This window comes from Fusarium flagelliforme (assembly GCF_020744385.1).
Source record: "Fusarium flagelliforme strain FIESC 12 MPI-CAGE-AA-0113 chromosome Unknown B0J16scaffold_3, whole genome shotgun sequence".
NCBI lineage: Eukaryota > Fungi > Ascomycota > Sordariomycetes > Hypocreales > Nectriaceae > Fusarium > Fusarium flagelliforme.
This window is the reverse complement of record NW_025763505.1, coordinates 2,504,081-2,520,506: the sequence shown is the minus strand read 5'-3', so window position 1 is coordinate 2,520,506 and position 16,426 is coordinate 2,504,081. Positions and strand designations below refer to the sequence as shown.

At 49.6% G+C, this 16,426-nt stretch overlaps 3 protein-coding genes across 3 annotated transcripts; 1 reads left to right on the top strand and 2 right to left on the bottom strand.

Annotated features, from left to right (window-relative positions):
• Positions 1-61: 61 nt before the first annotated feature.
• B0J16DRAFT_354827 (uncharacterized protein) lies at positions 62-6,334 on the bottom strand (the record flags this gene model as incomplete). Its single annotated transcript, XM_046129393.1, has 9 exons — positions 62-1,784; positions 2,047-2,098; positions 2,396-3,017; positions 3,048-4,004; positions 4,041-4,125; positions 4,156-4,190; positions 4,639-4,642; positions 4,768-6,040; positions 6,094-6,334. 9 exons carry the CDS (start codon positions 6,332-6,334, stop codon positions 62-64), a joined length of 4,992 nt encoding a protein of 1,663 aa, XP_045984708.1.
• Positions 6,335-8,236: 1,902 nt separating this feature from the next.
• B0J16DRAFT_101545 (uncharacterized protein) lies at positions 8,237-10,020 on the top strand. Its single transcript, XM_046121279.1, has 3 exons — positions 8,237-8,539; positions 8,589-9,602; positions 9,687-10,020. Exons 1-3 carry the CDS (start codon positions 8,470-8,472, stop codon positions 9,914-9,916), a joined length of 1,314 nt encoding a protein of 437 aa, XP_045984707.1. The 5' UTR covers positions 8,237-8,469; the 3' UTR covers positions 9,917-10,020.
• Positions 10,021-11,281: 1,261 nt separating this feature from the next.
• On the bottom strand, positions 11,282-12,457 carry B0J16DRAFT_382661 (uncharacterized protein; the record flags this gene model as incomplete). The annotated part of the gene is made up of 3 exons (XM_046131257.1): positions 11,282-11,358; positions 11,415-12,239; positions 12,310-12,457. 3 exons carry the CDS (start codon positions 12,455-12,457, stop codon positions 11,282-11,284), a joined length of 1,050 nt encoding a protein of 349 aa, XP_045984706.1.
• Between the last annotated feature and the right edge of the window lie 3,969 nt (positions 12,458-16,426).

Sequence of the window (16,426 nt, the reverse complement as noted above, 5' to 3'; positions counted from 1 at the left end):
GACCCCGGTCCGTTTTCGTTCACTTTGCTTGGTATTCCCATTCTTGTGCTTCGGTTTGCTTTCATCGCGCGAGTGGAGAAGAGCTCTGCGTAACCTCTTCAAAGTCGAGTTCCCACCTATCGACTTCTTTAAACTTCTTGGCTGCCTGTCTGAGCTCGTCTGCAGACGGTGTGCTTGCATTCTCAGCGCTTCCGTCCTCAAAAGTGTCATCAGGTAATGGCTGGAAGCGACTATTCTCGTGCTGATCCTCGTCATCGCTGCCCCCTTCCTTCTCATTCTCTTTGTCAGACGAGCGACGTGAGTAGGTTTGTGCATTGCGCGCTGCTTGCTTGCCAGAACCAGTTTGTTTGGACTTCAGAGCCTGCGCTGTGCGTCCGCCTCTCGAGCCTGGACGTTTTGCGCCTCCACGACTAGTCGATCGCCCCCCTCGTCTTCGACGTGCACCTCGGCCCTCAACATATGAAAGCTCGTCCTCATCCTCGCCAATTCCAGATGTATCGTGCTCTTCGTCACTCTCCGGTCCCGAAGCTCGCTGCTTCTTATAGTGGCGTTTTGGGAGCAGACTTGTTAAATCCGCAGTCGTTATTTTGGGCGGAGGCTGTTGACGCCGGGTTGTGGCTCGCCCTCGAGGCTTTTGCGCCTCAGCAAAATTAGGAGAGTGTGTGAGGGATGGAGGTGAAGAAACGTCGGAGAAGTTATCGGCGCGGACTGGAGTTGTGACTGAGGGTCTTCGCCGTCTCTTGGCCAAGGTATGGATATCAGGCCAATTCGCGTCTTCTGAATCACTACTGGCCGGTAGGGCCATGAGCTCATCGTTGTTGATTGGTGTAACAGGTCGTTCAGGAAGGACGGGCGAAGGGCCGAGGGGAGATCCAAGATCCGATAGCGAGGAGTCGCTATCGCCATCCGAGTCGATAATCTCGGGCGCAGGGCCCGCTTCATCAGATGCCTGATCCTCCTCTCTTTCAATCCGTGAAATCTTCTCCGGCCGTTCGCTGCTTGGAAGCGCATCCTCGCTCTTTCTTTTCCTATGTTTTGATCCTGTGGTGACATCTGGAGAGACCGGAACTTCTATTTCCAGCTCGGCCTCAGGTTGTGTCCTTCGTCGATTGTTGACAGGCGTAGATTCAGCTTCGGGCGCGAAATCGTCCTCGCTCTCCGACTCTGGCTCCTGCCCCGCGGCATTTTCTTCTGGTCGCGGCTTTCGCGCGGTTCCTAGGATACTTGGTTCTCGAGCTCGTCGCTTGAAAGCACCAAAGTGAAGTGTAGAGCTGATACTGGGTGTGTTGCCGCCGCGGCTGCTGGGTCTGATGGGAGGATCGTTTCGCCCAATGATACTGGACTGACGCGATCGGCGTCCCAAGGTGCTCATGTTGAGAGATGAATTGTCGTTTGAACGAAGTCCTACGTGCGTACTATCATCGCCGAGTCCAAAGCTTTCGTCGAGATCAAGAAAAACACTATCCGCCAAGTCAAGCCCGGTTGTATCCCCCCGATGTGTTGGCGTAGCTGCCGTTCGTCGTCCACCTTCAACTGAGCTACCAGAGTCGGCATCTTCGGCAGTACGACTGGTTGTGGAAGTAGGCTCCTCTCTGCCTAGCTTGTCAAGCGCCGCGTCGCGTCGTCGGTTCGCAGCAAGAACATCTTGTTCGTTGGCAGTGCTGACGCGAGCACCTGAAGATCGTGTTGTTCTTCTGCGACCTCTCTCGGGGGACTTGGCTTGCTGTGGAGGTTGACTATCTTTGGCATCTTGCGCATCGGGTGAGGGCGATCGTGCATGAGTCCTTGCAGATTGTGCGGGCGCACCACGCGCTCGTCTGGTTCGAGGCATTGCGATTGACTATTCAGGTTTTCGGCTTCGCGGAAGGGCGATTATGAAGAGAAAAATGCTAAGTCACCTTTTGCGACTTTGGCAAAGGTCGTTTCTAGGGAGGCTCGAGGAGGTTGGTGTTGGCTGTAGGTGACCAGACGGGGGATAACCTATGATGATGATATTGTGCGGAAGAGAAACACGCCAGAGACGCGACGCGATAATTGGGTACGTACCTCTTAGTAGTGGGATGACCCCACCAGAAATATTGAGCTTTGGCCCGTGGAGCTTCCATCTATTCATTAATAAAACCAGGATCAGCACGGATAGAGCCGGGCGTTCTCTTAACCGTCTTCTGGATATCTTATGAGTACTAGGTAATTCAATTCATTCACTGATTTTCAAAAGATTGTACATTTTCTCTATGGAGATATTCATAAAAGTCTTGACACGTCTATGGAAATAAACTTTATCTAGTCTCATGCCTCTGTTATTGTACATACCCATCCAGTTAATTCTTCCTATCGTACATGGCGCGTAAATTGGAATGCGGAAATTAAATCAGAGCTTGTCCCTTGAACATACTGTTCTTGACCTCTGCAACAACATCCTTTCTGTCATCGTTGCCAACGAGCACGATGCCGCGGCCTCGTCGACCCATTCGTCCAGCACGACCCAGTCGGTGGATGAAGTCAATAGTTGTATGAGGCACGTGGTAGAGAATGACGTGACGCACTGCAAGGGTGTCGATACCTCTGGAAGCCAGATCTGTGACGACCAGGACTCTCACGTTGGGTAGAGATCGCTTCTTAGCATTGAGTGTTGGTGCTGGGATTCTGAGAGGGTCTGGTGATGTGAATGTCTCCAAAACCTCGCCATGGCGCTTTTCAGGAGTATCTCTGTGGAGCGCCTCAGCATCGATTCCCTTTTCTCTGAGGTACGACGCCAGCTCTTCAGTCTTCTCACGCTCGTTGACGAAGACCATAATGCGGCGAACATCGACCTCGCCCTTGACAGGACCCTCATGGTTGGAAGCTTCACGACCAATGGAGTAAATTGCTTCTGCACAGGCAAGGTCCTTATTGTTGCGGTAAGGTTCTCTTGAGACATCAATGACTCCTAATTGAACACGACGAGGAATAGCGTGCAGGTTGGGAGTGGTAATTCGAGTCATCTTGGGGTAGTTGGTGGCCAGGTAGTTGTTGAGCTTTCGGGGGATGGTGGCAGAGCAGCATACAAACTGCTTCATGGATGGCATAGCTCGCTCAATGATGCTAGTTGTCACTGGAGCAAAACTTCGATCGAACAAAGAATCGGCCTCGTCGACAACCAGATGGGTCACGCGAGACAGAATATTAGGATCCGAGTCGGCGATGGACGCAAGAAGATGAGGTGTAGATACAATTATGTCGACTCCCCTAGGTCCGTATAAGTTGCGTTGAATCTGCTGTGGCTTAAGGTCTGAAGAAAGAAGTTCTGTTTTGAACTTGGCAACGTGGGACAACGATTTCGATGTCTTTGTGACCTGATGCGCAAGCTCTGCTGTTGGCACAAGGATAACAACCTTGGGGCGGGCCATTGTAGGATGTGGCTCATCGAACGGCTTGCCTTTGGAGTTGCCAGCTAATTGTCGCTCCCTCTCGATCTCCCATCGTTCACGGTAGGCCTTCAGCTCAGGGTCCGCGGCCTCAGCCGTTTTTAAAGCATCGACGGCTGGTAGAAGGTACGCCAATGTCTTTCCAGATCCTGTCTCGGCGGCCAGAAGGAATGACCTCATCTCGTCTGTTGGCTTTTTGAGATCATCCGGAGTCTTTTGGTTCAAAAGAGCAGGAATTGCGAGTTTTTGTACAGGTGTCGGCTTGATATCGGTCATGCCCTTGAAGAGCTCTTCGTTGACAGCGACTTGCAGAGTTGGGATAAGGTCGAAATTATCGAATGATTCGTACTCGGTCATGGAATCCTTCGTCATCATTCGCTTTCCGTATGAAACAGTGGCCAGCGCACGCTGCATTTTGAGCGCCTTTCGGTCATCTCCATCTCGTGTTCCCCCTCTTCGGTTGTCCCTCTCCCTTGTATTGGTTCCTTTTGAATCCTTTCCTGTTAGCGGGCGTTGTCGACCAGCTCTTCGGGCAGGGTCAACATTGGCGACTCTTCTATTCATTCCCCCAAATGGACCTGGGGCCTCGCGGCGTCTCTGTCGGTCATCACGAGATGGAGGGGCTTGGCTAACTCGATCCGATAGAACCATACGTGAGGGGCGAGGCTTGAAGTGTTGTGAGGCCAAGCGCTGGCTGAGACATGGTTGTAATGATGCTCTAGCTGTAATCGTTGGCCTAGATGCGAACATGCAGAACGAGCATATCGAATTTGTTGCGACACGCTGCATGACGGCGAGAGGTCGTTATGAATGGTAGGTATGGAGCAATTGGGTTGTCGCAACAAATCTTCTTGCTGGGTTTTTTCTGGTCAAATCGGCAGTCGGAGTTTTTGCGCCGATCATGATAGGTACGTACCGTTGCCCCACCTTTGACGTTGGCTGATCTATGCATGTGAAAGTGAGGATTGAAATACTGTATGCGCAACTGTCAAGTAGATGCGAGGTAGATAGGAAATATTATCAATTCATACAATGAGCTAAGTATTCGTGTCGACAAAATAAATGTGCTTCCTAGACGCTCCTAGGCCTTGTAGGTTCCTCCTCTGCCATACCCTGGTTGATGCAGTTGCCCTTGATCCCTGTACATTCGATGCCCTATCCCTCCCTACCTATACTTTATTATAATCTACCCGAAGCCAACTTAGAACCAGGAACACTCCATCCACATTACCTGGCTATTCTTCCTAGTGATTAGCAGCCTGCCACCACCCTATCCCGATAGCGACTGCGAGTGCTCCCGTTGTGATGATCCTGTGCATTGCGGTTAGCAGTGTCTATTACCAGTCTCTTTATCACTTACATAGGTACTACGCTCCCACGAGGGGGTTGGGACGATTCTTCTGATGCCGCTTTCTTTTTTATCGTTTTCTCGCTCTTGGAATCCGGTATAGACTGTGCGTCTTGCAGTAGTCGGGCAGGCCCTGATTCAGAGGCAACGGACACTTCATGATCCACGGATTTGGGAAGGACTGGGATATTATCGGTTCGACTATCGACCGCTTCGGGTTGCGCATCGTTCGAGATCTGTTCGGCTGTAATGGCGCTGGGGGCTTTCTCGTGCTGGGTATTCTGGGCCACAGGACTTTCAATTTGAGATGGTGACTCGCCATTGGTCTTTGCAACGGGCTTTACCTCAGAGGTCTTCATGACAACAGCTTCGTCCTCCTCGCTAGGGGGCGACTTTTGCCCAAAAACCTTGTCTCTCGAGTTGGGATTCGGTAGAGACACAATAGGAGGGCCCTGCGGTTGTCTGTTTGTAGGAGGTTTAGGCTCCTCTTCTATCGATCCTAGAGATACTGCCGAGCGCGTTCTACCGAAACTGTGAGAAGGCCTGCTATCACGTCTCCTGGTAATGGTAGGACTAAAAGACGCAGGGGACAAGCACAAGTCATCGCTAGAATCCAGGCTGGTTCTTCGAGACGAGATTACACGAGGTGACGAGGGGATGTCCTCGAGGTGAGTCTGATCTTCTCCGAGATGGGTTTGGATGGAGCGTATGGCACCGAAAATTGAACCTCGGTCGGAGGGAAAGCTTTCGAGGGTCGGATCGTTAACGTCGACTTCGGCCGCCTTGTCGCGCATCGTTTTGACTTTCGAAGTCCGTCCTGGGCTATTGTTTGTGACTGTAGTATTGTCGAGATCTGCGCCTTCTCCGAAATCATAAGCACCCAAGCACTCATGAGCAAACAACGGCATCTTCATTTCTTCGGATTCATCTTTAGAATCATCGGCAAGCGATTCATGAGCAAAGAGGGGCGCCTTAAAATCCTCTGGGCCGTCATCCTTGGCATCGTTACCCATAGATTCGTGCGCGAATAAGGGTATCTTGTTTTCTTCGGTATCCCCTTCGAAGTCTTCATCAGCATCGGCACCTGGCGACTCGTGTGCAAATAGAGGCGCTTTAGTGTCTTCACTGGTTTCATCGGTACTGTTCGCTTCCAAAGGTGCTCCACTTGTCTGTGTAGCTGGGTTCAACTTGATCGCCGGTGTATCAATGCCTGCCGGAGAAATGTGTTCTTCTGCCGGTGTCTCTACGCGTACGACATTGTTCTCATTGCCGGAGTCATCGGTTGCTGTGATATCTTATTAGGAAAAGTGGGAGAGACACTAACTCTCTTGGACGTACCTGTGGGATAGTTCTCAGCCAGAACCCACCAATTGTCATGGCCTATACGAAGCTTGAATTGGTAGTCCTGTTGAGGTTCGAGCATAACTTCAGACTGGAATGTGTGCTCGCCATCTTGGTCAGTTGTATATCCCATCTCTTGGAGTTGCCATTGTGGATCGGAGAAGGAACCTGCAAGGAAAACCGGAGGTGCAGTTCCAGGCTTCTTGTAGGTGATGGCGAATGGTGTCTTGGGCGACATTGTGAGGTTTGATGCGCTGTTATTATAAGTAACCCGCAACTTGACGCAAATACGGCTGAGGGGCTCACCTAAGTTAGCCGTCAAAGATAGTACAGAGACGAGGCGCGATTAGAGTGAGGAAATGATAGGTTTTGATTAGTAAAAAGTGTTGGAGTTGATGCTGTGGTAGTTCGACCGCGCGAGAATCGAACGATGAGCAGGGGTAGCTGTACCACTGCTGAGGAGCTGCGATGGTCCAGGGATCACTATAAAAGCATCACAGCGCATTGACGATGTATCGTAGGATGCGACAAGCGAAGGTAGGGTGAGAAATTGAGATAGAAAGATACGAAATGAGGAGACGAAAGATGGAGATTGTATCGAAGGTTGGACGTGAGGAGGAGAATAGGTATAGGTACAGTATGAGGGAGGAGGCGGCGGGATGACGACAGGTCAATGCAACACCAGCCTTGGGGTGAAGGTCAATGACAATCAAGACCGAGGTTTATGGACGCACGAATAGGATGAATTTTGTAAGGAGAGAAGATTGATTTGGTTTGGTTTGACTTGACTTGACTTGGCTCGAGAAAATAAGGGAGAGAGGAGACATACATTACCTGAAGCTTGCCGTTGGGGTCAAACACGTGAGATTGAGTCGATTGACTTTTACAGGTCACTTTTAGTACGACCGAGGATACCAAGACCTGGCCAAGGACGGACGTCATGAAGGGAGGGGATGAGGAGGAGGAGAAACTTTGCGTTGAGATTAAAGTAGAAAGAGACCCTAATTTGATATGATCAACTTTTAACGGTTTTGCAGATTCAATGTCGTCATTCGACTTGATATGTATTCCTGATGTCGCAACCCATGGCTCATCTCATATTGGTGTTGAAGACCTGATGCAGTTCAGTCTGGGGTTAATCACGATCTGCAGAAATGGGCCCAGCACAGTACCAATTAGCTTTGGTGCCTTGTTTGGTAGCTGCAGATCAGCAGCAGCGGGCAGTTGATACCTGCTACCTACAGGACAGTACCTCAATTGTACCTACTGTGCAGTACCTAGTACTTGAACATTGTAATCAATTGTGTTTATTGTTGGGAAATCATACATCAGATCATTTCTTACCTCCAAGTTCATGCACGTCAACAAGGAAAATATCAGCAACTACCCGTAGGCGGACTCTTCCTCTCCATTATGAAACCATCTCTCTCCTCATGAATGGGTCTCTTGGAAAAGGTGAGCCGTGCGCCCCCGCATTCCAACCGTTTCCATGATGGTGCATATTCAAAAATAACGCCAACTCATGGACAGTCGTCGGGCCGGCGAGAGAATAGGTAAGAAATGAAATAACTTGGTCACTCTATGCGAGCTCAGAGTAACAACTACCAAGGTAGGCTGTTTCATTCGGGCACCCTCAGTTTTGGATGACAATTGCTTTCTCATTCAGTAGACAATCCATCTTCTCTCCCTTCCTGACCTTGCAGAAATGGCAACTGGGAGACTGAAGCTCTTGGTAACGTTTCCTTCTACTGTATTTGACTTTGAACTCTAAACAGTTGAGGAGATTCATTCTAATTCATTCCTACATCACAATTACGCTGTAGTAAACCAAATCCTGTGCCTACCTATACAATAGCTGTAGTGACATTAAAAGGTATGAAAGACATGACACACCTCAACAGATTTACGATTCCATAAAGCTTATGTGTCTTTACGTCGTTGTCTGTCCTGTCGGCTTATTCTCGAGTTCACTCACTATTAAAGTCCAAACCTACTCTTCAACCAACGAGCCCGGGCTAAATATTGGGTAGGTACAGCCTCTATCCGCAGGCGCTAAGAATATAATGGCCCCACTCTCCCGGAGGCTCTGCCTTTTGGACATGGCCCCACCGGCAAGTGGATGAAATCTTCCATAAACACCCCTAACAAAAAAATTACTAGCCTAGGTAGCCAACTTCTGACCTCATCGTTCGCAGCGCATATATTCGCAAACAGCCTAATCCAGAACATACCGAATCAACGCATCCGGCTCTTGAGCTCTGAACCGAATTCTCACACAAGGAAAACTTTCCTCTTGATTCTTCTATTCTCGCAAACAATCCATCATCCACGACTTTGCTTTGCTGCACAGCATCACCCATAAAGATAGAAACCATGTCTATTCCACCTCAACTCATCCGCGTGAAGCGCAAGCGCGACGACGAGTCTCCCGTGACTTTCCTCCGTATGCTCTCTCACCGGCCTTTATCATTCAATTTTCTAACTCCATTCAGAGTTCGATGAGGGTGCGAAACGCCATAGAAACGACAGCAATTGGGTCTATCAGAGACGACACCCCGGACCTCAGTCTCCAACAATAGAAGCTCCCAGTCCATCTTACCGTGATGCGAAACCAGTTATTCATGTCTGCGGTCCTGGAAATGATGCGTCCGAAGCAAAGAAAAATGACACTTCCGCCATAGGTATCGCACCAACCTCAACCTCAGACCCAAAGGCAGTAGACCCGTCCAACGTCCCCGAACATAGACGTTTTCATATCTCAAGGAAGATGATGATGGCTTCAGGTGCGGCGCAAACCCCTGGCACTGGCGTCAACAAGCGACCGCGCTACGGACCTGCTGTCTTCGTTGAACGAAGTCGTGCCAAGGCCAGTCAGCGGGCATCGAAAGTCCGAGAGTCTATCAAAGAATCAGTATCACTACCTGCTGGTCAACAAATCCCAGGCATAACCATGTCCGCAGACAATACATTTGAGACCAAGCCCTCGGACGAACAACCGCAACAGGAACGACGCCTAAAGAAACCAGCAGCGAGGAGCAGGCAACCTTCTCCCTTACCAGATGCCAACTCCCGAACTCCTCTACCATCCTCAGTTTTGAATCCTCATAACCAGGATATGTCCAGGATGGCGGCTGACATGAATGACTGGGTTATGAAAGAGATCGGTGCCAACCTCCAGGAAATGGAACAGGAAAAGCAAAGGACAACCAGATTTAGGCCCAAGGCTCCAGCCAAGAGATACCAAGAGCGTCACCCAGAAGTGACCACTAGCAACACAGAATCCAACGACGTGAACATGACCACGGGCGATATGAGCGACATGGAGGATGACGACGACTGGGTCATCGAGGAGTACGTTCGTATCCCTGCGCATGCTATGACAGTCAACGTGGCACCAACGGATGTCGGTGTGCTGGTTCTCGATGGCAAGGAAGAGAGTACTCTATTCTTCGGACCTGACCGAGACGAAGATGAAGAACTCGATGAGGACGAGGAGGATGAAAATGGTGAGTCACTCTATTTCTAGCCTACACCACCTAGTGTGAAGATTCTGCTCAAGACAAAAGGCTGATACCAAACCTCCCCCCTAGCTGAAAACTATTACACGGCAGATTACCCAGAGGACGAGGTGGAGTCAGATGATGAGTATGGGCGCCATCCGTATGGTTATCGCAACGGCAATGCCTCCGATGATGAGGAGTTTGACAATATTTACTACGACGAGACCGACAATGACATGGTCCTTGATGGAGACAACGACGACGATACCACCATGGCTCGTATCAGGACCTATATGAAACGAAGCCGTGCTTTTCAGTAGAGCAGACTAGTCTAAAGATTTTGGGGCGTCACCCTTTCAGCCTGCAGAGCAGCAAATCGACATGGCACTACACCCTCATATGTAGATCTCGCACCAACAGACAGTGCTTAATCGCCAGAAATTCTTCTTTATTCCTTTATTCTTCGGACCCTTGGTTGTGTAAGCCACAACGGCGTGCCCCTGAGGCCATGACACCATCGTCATTCGTTACGCTAACCGAACGTGCATATCAATCAACCACCAACAACACAAGCAACACTCCAAATCCGGAATGGCCGTCCATCCTTCATCGATTGAATAGACCCGGTAGCATCTCGCACACAGTGAAAGGGTTTTGACTGTTTGCTCTTTGGGAATGCAGGTGTGGAGGTATACACAGCAATTACGTTCTCGAGACAATGGCTGGTTTATGCTCCCAGGGTTCATATTTCCCGATGTGTAAAGAGGCAGATCGGTGACGGGAATCACATATTCCCATCTTTCCGGGGAAGGATTCCTACATTTCCTCAACGCCTAGCTACATTATCCTCCATACACGTGCCCAAAGCATCCTGATTTTTCAGCCCTGCACTAACGGGCTGTCCCGTTTCCCCTTCGTCTTCATGTTTGTCCTCGCCTTATAACACAGACGCGAATGCCGAATACTAGATTGACTCGGGTGCTTGGCAAGTTATTGTCTCCATGGGATCATAGAAACAGCGGCCACGGTATGCCAAGCTGCGATGCCTTGGCATCATCTACACTGTACCGATTTTCATTGTGTACAAACGCCAATGAGGACACCATAGACAGTTTGAATAGAACCTTCTTGCCAAGACGTAGAAAAGATAATGTATCTTTGATAATATTAACAAATAGAAATTTTACATATCCACTGTTCCCAGGCAACGCCCCCTTCTGTCCCGGTCCGTTTCTCTCATTATTTTGGGTAATTCATCGTGAACCGTCTAGTAGTACAAGGAACAATAACAATAGTAGTACCTTAGCCCGATCATATCCTGCCTCAATCCTGTTTTGCCCTCTTGCCACCTCTTCTAGCTTGTTGAGGTCGCGTTTCGAGGCCGCTGATAGTCATCTAAGATAAAATGTTCTGATGAAAGAGAATGTGCAATGAAATATACGCGCATGACAAAAGAGAGCTAGTTACATGTTCAAGGGTATGATAGACATGTGATACGTGATATTCGTGTCGTCGGAAATTCGGTCGTTTGCAGGCGTGGTATAGAAGCCTATGTAAAAAGGCAGAACGATTCGCTTCATAAACAGTGTGGCCAATGCCACTTCATCTGTGTTGTCGCCGTTGGATCATGCAAAATGCGTGTTTGTGGCTACATTGTGAGTTTGATGGCAGGATCATTTTGCTCATCATAGCTTGAGGCGACGCTGCTCCTTTCTTCGACGTCGCTCTCGCCTCTCGCGATATTGCATGGCCCTCTTTGCAGCTATGATTTGTGTTAGTTTCATGGTCTACTGTGACAAGCAAGCAAATTATACGTACCCCAGTCGCTGGACTTGAACTTGATCTCAGGGTCAACCCAAGAGTAGTGGATAGCCCTCTCAGGATATCGCTGGGCGAGACCAAGTGGTTCCGCGGGTTTATCCTGGCTATCACGTTCGCGACACTTGATGCTGACATGCTGTGGTTCGAGGTCATCCTCATTATCGAAGCAGAGCCAACCCTCCTGATCCCAGATAGGTATACGCTGGTTCATACGGTAGTACCAGGCTTGGAGACCTTGGACAGTACGCTCGGGCGTGCTGCCGAATCGAGCGGCAAACTCTTGCTTGATTTGTTGCCACTTCATTTTCTTGTCGTGCCAAGCATAGATGATATAGTCGCCCTCCTCTGTCGTATACTTCTGATTAATGTGACGGCTCTCGCCTCCCTCAGGAGGTGGACTTGGGTAACAGCTCATGCCAGGTAGTCCCTGAAGAGAGGGACTGCTGCCATATCCATAGTACATGTCCTGGTTGCCGAAGCTGCTTAGAGATTGCCGTGAATAGTCGACAGCGAAAGGGTGCTGGGCAGGTAAAGCGATGGTCCCTCGCCTAGAGTTAGATTGTTCACTGGTCGTGTCTTCAGCAGTACGGCTTCTGACAGACCATGAGGGTTGAGGTTGTGTGATAGATCTCAAAGGTTCAAGAATGGTCGGGTTGCGAGAGAGTCCAAGGAGTGGAGATAGTACGGCCTCGCTCTTCACAGGCCCATGTGCTCTAATCAGCTCCTCTACACCTTGGTCAAACTCTCCCAAGCTGGGAAGTTTCACCGGCGTGCTCAATTCGGTAGATACGACATTGCGTAGCCCAGGAAGACTTGTGAACTCTTCAGATGTTGTCAGTTACCAATTACCAGATCAATACATCAGACCGTATATATAGAACCCACGACTTACCCTCGATCTTTACCCTCGGACTTCCTGAAGTTGAGCCTGGTGGGGTTTGTGGTTGACTTGTACGTTGGTAGGTGTGTGTCGGGTTTGGGGTGTTCCCCAAAGGTCTCTGAGCTGTGCCCTCCATAGTGAGGAATGGATGAATACTCATGTTGATAGTCGTTACACAATAAGCAGATGGGACGATGTAAATGGTCCTGGCCGATTGTTATGATCCAGAGTTGTTTGTTATGATTCAGGTGGAAATAGTTCGCCTCTTGAAGTGGTATCAGGGAGGCGTCAGACGGTAGTTGAGACTTTTGGAGGCTGGCGGAAGGGCAGGGACAAGCCGAGACTAAATGCGCCTTCGTTAACAAGATTTAAGTAAGGGGCGGAGGGCGAGGGAAGCGCCGTGAGTAAAGAAGGGAGGATTTGTGCCAGGAATATGTATTGAAAATGCGGGTACCTTCTCAAAATATAAACGTCTTGATGAGAGGGGATTTAGCTCTCTTGTATTCGAATGGCGATCCGTTTAGGGTCGATGGATAGGTTGGTAGGGTCAGGGATTGTTTGATCGTTTTGCTAATGCAAGTTCTCCATTCCTATTCTTTTGTTTGGTACCTGAGCCGTCGGGGATAAGCCAACATCAAAGGAAGATGAGATGAGTGATTGTCTCGACTTATGAAGGGGTCTGTGTGCCACCCCTGCTCGACAAGATAGACGCTACCAACAGTCCAACTTGGCGTCAGGCAAAGCGCCTCTTCTGGGAGACACACTCCCCGCCATCAGAGGAGATAAGGTGGAGCGAAGAAGCAAAGGTATCAGCCGGGATCATATCCGTACCTGCGGCCATAAAGACAACTTCTTTGCTGGGTCGGAGCACCGCCCCTACGTCGGAGAGTGTCCTGTCAGCACGTGTAGACACCTAGAACGTCCGCCTGCACCGGGACGATCATCCTGTTTTGCCATGCCGTTTTCTACAGGCTGCTTCATCACCATCTCCGGTGGGGTATGAAGCCGCGTTCGTATGTATGATGCATTCAAACCGGTTGGACACAAGGTATTAGAATCGAGCCCACCCAGAAGCCTTTTATCAGATGTCATTACACCCAGGACAGAACTCTCAGTATAGTCTCTAATTTCCAAGCTGAGAAGCGAAGGCAAACTCCTGCAAAAACAAGCAAAATGGAACGGGCAAAGTACCCGTTCTGAAGCTTCCAGGAAGCCCCGTGGGACCCGTATCGCGTGGAAGCAAGGGGAGGATTTGAGCGGAGTAGATCATCCCGTAATGACCGTAGGCAGGTACACAGGTAGACTCCAGATCTTAGCTTACAATACGATGCCTCTCATCCTTGAAGCAAGCAATTCAGAAGGAAAGCGAGATTACTAGTCAAGACTTGTGCCAAAAGGCATAATCGCGAAACCTTGTTGTTTCTGACAACCATCCATCCATCTGACTTGGGCTGACTGAGGTTATTATCGAGCACTGTGGATGTGCTAGGCACCCCGGCGCTTCTTGTGACTTACACTGACCCAAATAACGTAAGTAGCCGTTCATTCGAGATCGCGTTAAGCCGAATTTGCACTGTCCGGGGCAAACCCTGCTGCTTAGATCCCAGACAGATCTCGCTTGAGGTGGGCGCAAATGGGATTGGACCGGGGTCAACAGCCTGGGGTTGCCACTGTGCTGGTGCAGCCAGTCTGGACCAATCCGCTACTGCATGGGGTGCCATAAGTAGCAGGCTAGCTCGTAGAGATTGTGTTTGCTCGTACAGTAATAACTTGATACAGTGCTGGTTGGCTGCCAAACAGTAGCGTATGCGCCTCAACCGTTCCGCCGGGTCGAGCTGGGGGTGTGTTTTTTTGTAATATTCTTTTTTTCTCCAAATCGTCTGTTGCTAACAAATAGCCTACTTCAACGGCGCCCAGTCGGATTCCGATATCCAGCGTCGGCTGCCAGACAGATCGATTCCCACATGGAGTCGGAAATACCTACTTCATGGCTGTAATGGGCAAACTGTGTTGTGTAAATTGACAACCGCCACAGTTGCTATCAGAACTCTGTGGAGACAAGACGAGCATCTGGCCATAGCGGGGACAAACGGTATGAGGTCAGGGGCAGCTTTGCGAGTTTCGTTTCAGTAGGCCTGTCAAAAGATAACTCAAAGTACAGTATGGTCCTCGTGAATAAGATGTCGGGCATTCTGCAACGTTGAGCTCAGCTCGGCAGGAACTTGCCTGCCGTAGTGATACATGCAGTTCGGTACAGAATTGAAAATTGAAGGGATAGAAGGCGGCATTGAAGGCGACTAGATCAAGCAGCGGTGTACTGTACGTGAATAAAGGGACTTGGATACATGTGCTAAAGAATAAAAAAGAAGTAATAGTGTGAGAAACCTGGGAATTTCACGAAGTATACTGTCAAATCTGACAGGTACCTTATGCGGGAGCTCTTGCTCCGCTCTGGTGCAGGTAGGTCAATCAGCAACAAGCCCATTTTAAGCCTCGACAAGTCATTTCTCATAGCGAAAATGTGCGACGACTAGTCCCTGTGTGTCTTGTCTTGTATTGTATTGATGATGACGATGCAGGGTCATCTCAAACCGAGCTTTGGAGGGGCATGGCCGTGACATTGGAAAGCGCAAGAAGAGGGTATCCATGTTGAAAGCTCTGGGCAACGGCTTTCGGTCATCTTAGCCTCTCTCATCCGAAGCTCACCGGTCAAGGTGTTAATCTTGATTGTGGCGATAGTCTGCATTGACGATCACAATTCGGTCTGCAAGCAAGTCAGTCCTGACGATGCACTATTCTGAATATGCAGTAAAAAAAAAAAAAGTCAACAGATGATCTATCTGTTGTGTCAGATATCAAATCTTCAGTATCATAATCGGACACTTGCAGCTGGCGGCATGTCTAGATCGATAGCAGCCATTCAGGTCTGACTGAACTCAGTATAGGCGCGCAATAGCGTACGAGGCGCCGTCATGGTATCGTGATGGCCCTAGCTAGGTCCGTGGAGCCATGCGGTCGAGCGTCATCGGCTTCTCGCATTGAGGGCCGCGGTCAGGGAGAGTTGCTGCTGTGTCACCAAGTGATGACGGTTTTGCTTTTGCTGTTATTGCTTTGGCCAGCGCAGCGAATAGGCGATGCACACTGAGTGACCAGCCACACCTCACCAAGCCCAATCCGGCAAACGTTGCAGAAAGATGCTCGTTGCTTCGGGGCGGTGTCGAGACTTTCAGTGCCGTACTGTACTGTACGGACTGCAGTTGCAGTTGCAGGTTGAAGAAAATGACAGATGACGGATATCATATCGACAAGGATGATGAAATAAGATGAAGTCTACAGCACGATGAGAATGTCGGTCAGCTCAGGTGAAGGGAGTTGTTTCAGCCGGAACCTGAGGCATCTTCAGCAACCGGTTAGGTAGGAGCCTCCGTGGGCCTTTGTAGGTATGGCGACTTCCAGTGCCGGCTGAGCCTCACGTCAAGGAAGGATGTGACGGGACTAGAAACGTGCCTTCCATGTGCTCGAGACAGACCTTGAGAAAAGCTTTGGAGACAGTATCACCAAGCACATGACCCAAGCGCCTGGCGTCTGTCGCGCTACTGGATCACTCTGTACCGCCTCCATCCATCAACCGTTGATTGAATTAAGCACCTTAATGAATGGATCTTATTTTGCACGAGATGTAACCCGAAAGCCATCGGGCGCCACACCATGCAATGCTGTCTACAACAGAAAAGTCCATCTCGGAAGTGGAGGGCAATGTTTAACTTCAATTGATACAGTACAGTACAGGACTGGCTTTCTTTTCTCCTCAATTTCCACCTCAATCCTCTCCACTTGGACGCTATAAACGTGGCTATGACCATTTCAGACTACAGTACAGTACCTAAGGTAAGTATTAAATGAACCGGCTGCTACAATAAGCAGGGCATGCACTGATAATACTGGCTGCCCACGCCCAGTATCTACTGTACAGTACGTGAGATCTCCATTGTTTGTCGTACGACCTGCAGCGCTATTCTTACGGATCTTGTCCCCGAGCCCAGTACTAGCCTCCTTGCCTAAGAGATATGGAGAACATCTCGAAGGATGATAATGGCTATCGACTGCGTAATCAAACACTCGACTAGTG

Coding starts and splice junctions, on each gene's coding strand:
- B0J16DRAFT_101545 (XM_046121279.1), top strand. CDS start 8,470: ATGTCTATTCCACCTCAACTCATCCGCGTGAAGCGCAAGCGCGACGAC. Junction 8,540..8,588: donor GTCTCCCGTGACTTTCCTCC/GTATGCTCTCTC, acceptor AACTCCATTCAG/AGTTCGATGAGGGTGCGAAA. Junction 9,603..9,686: donor GGACGAGGAGGATGAAAATG/GTGAGTCACTCT, acceptor CCTCCCCCCTAG/CTGAAAACTATTACACGGCA.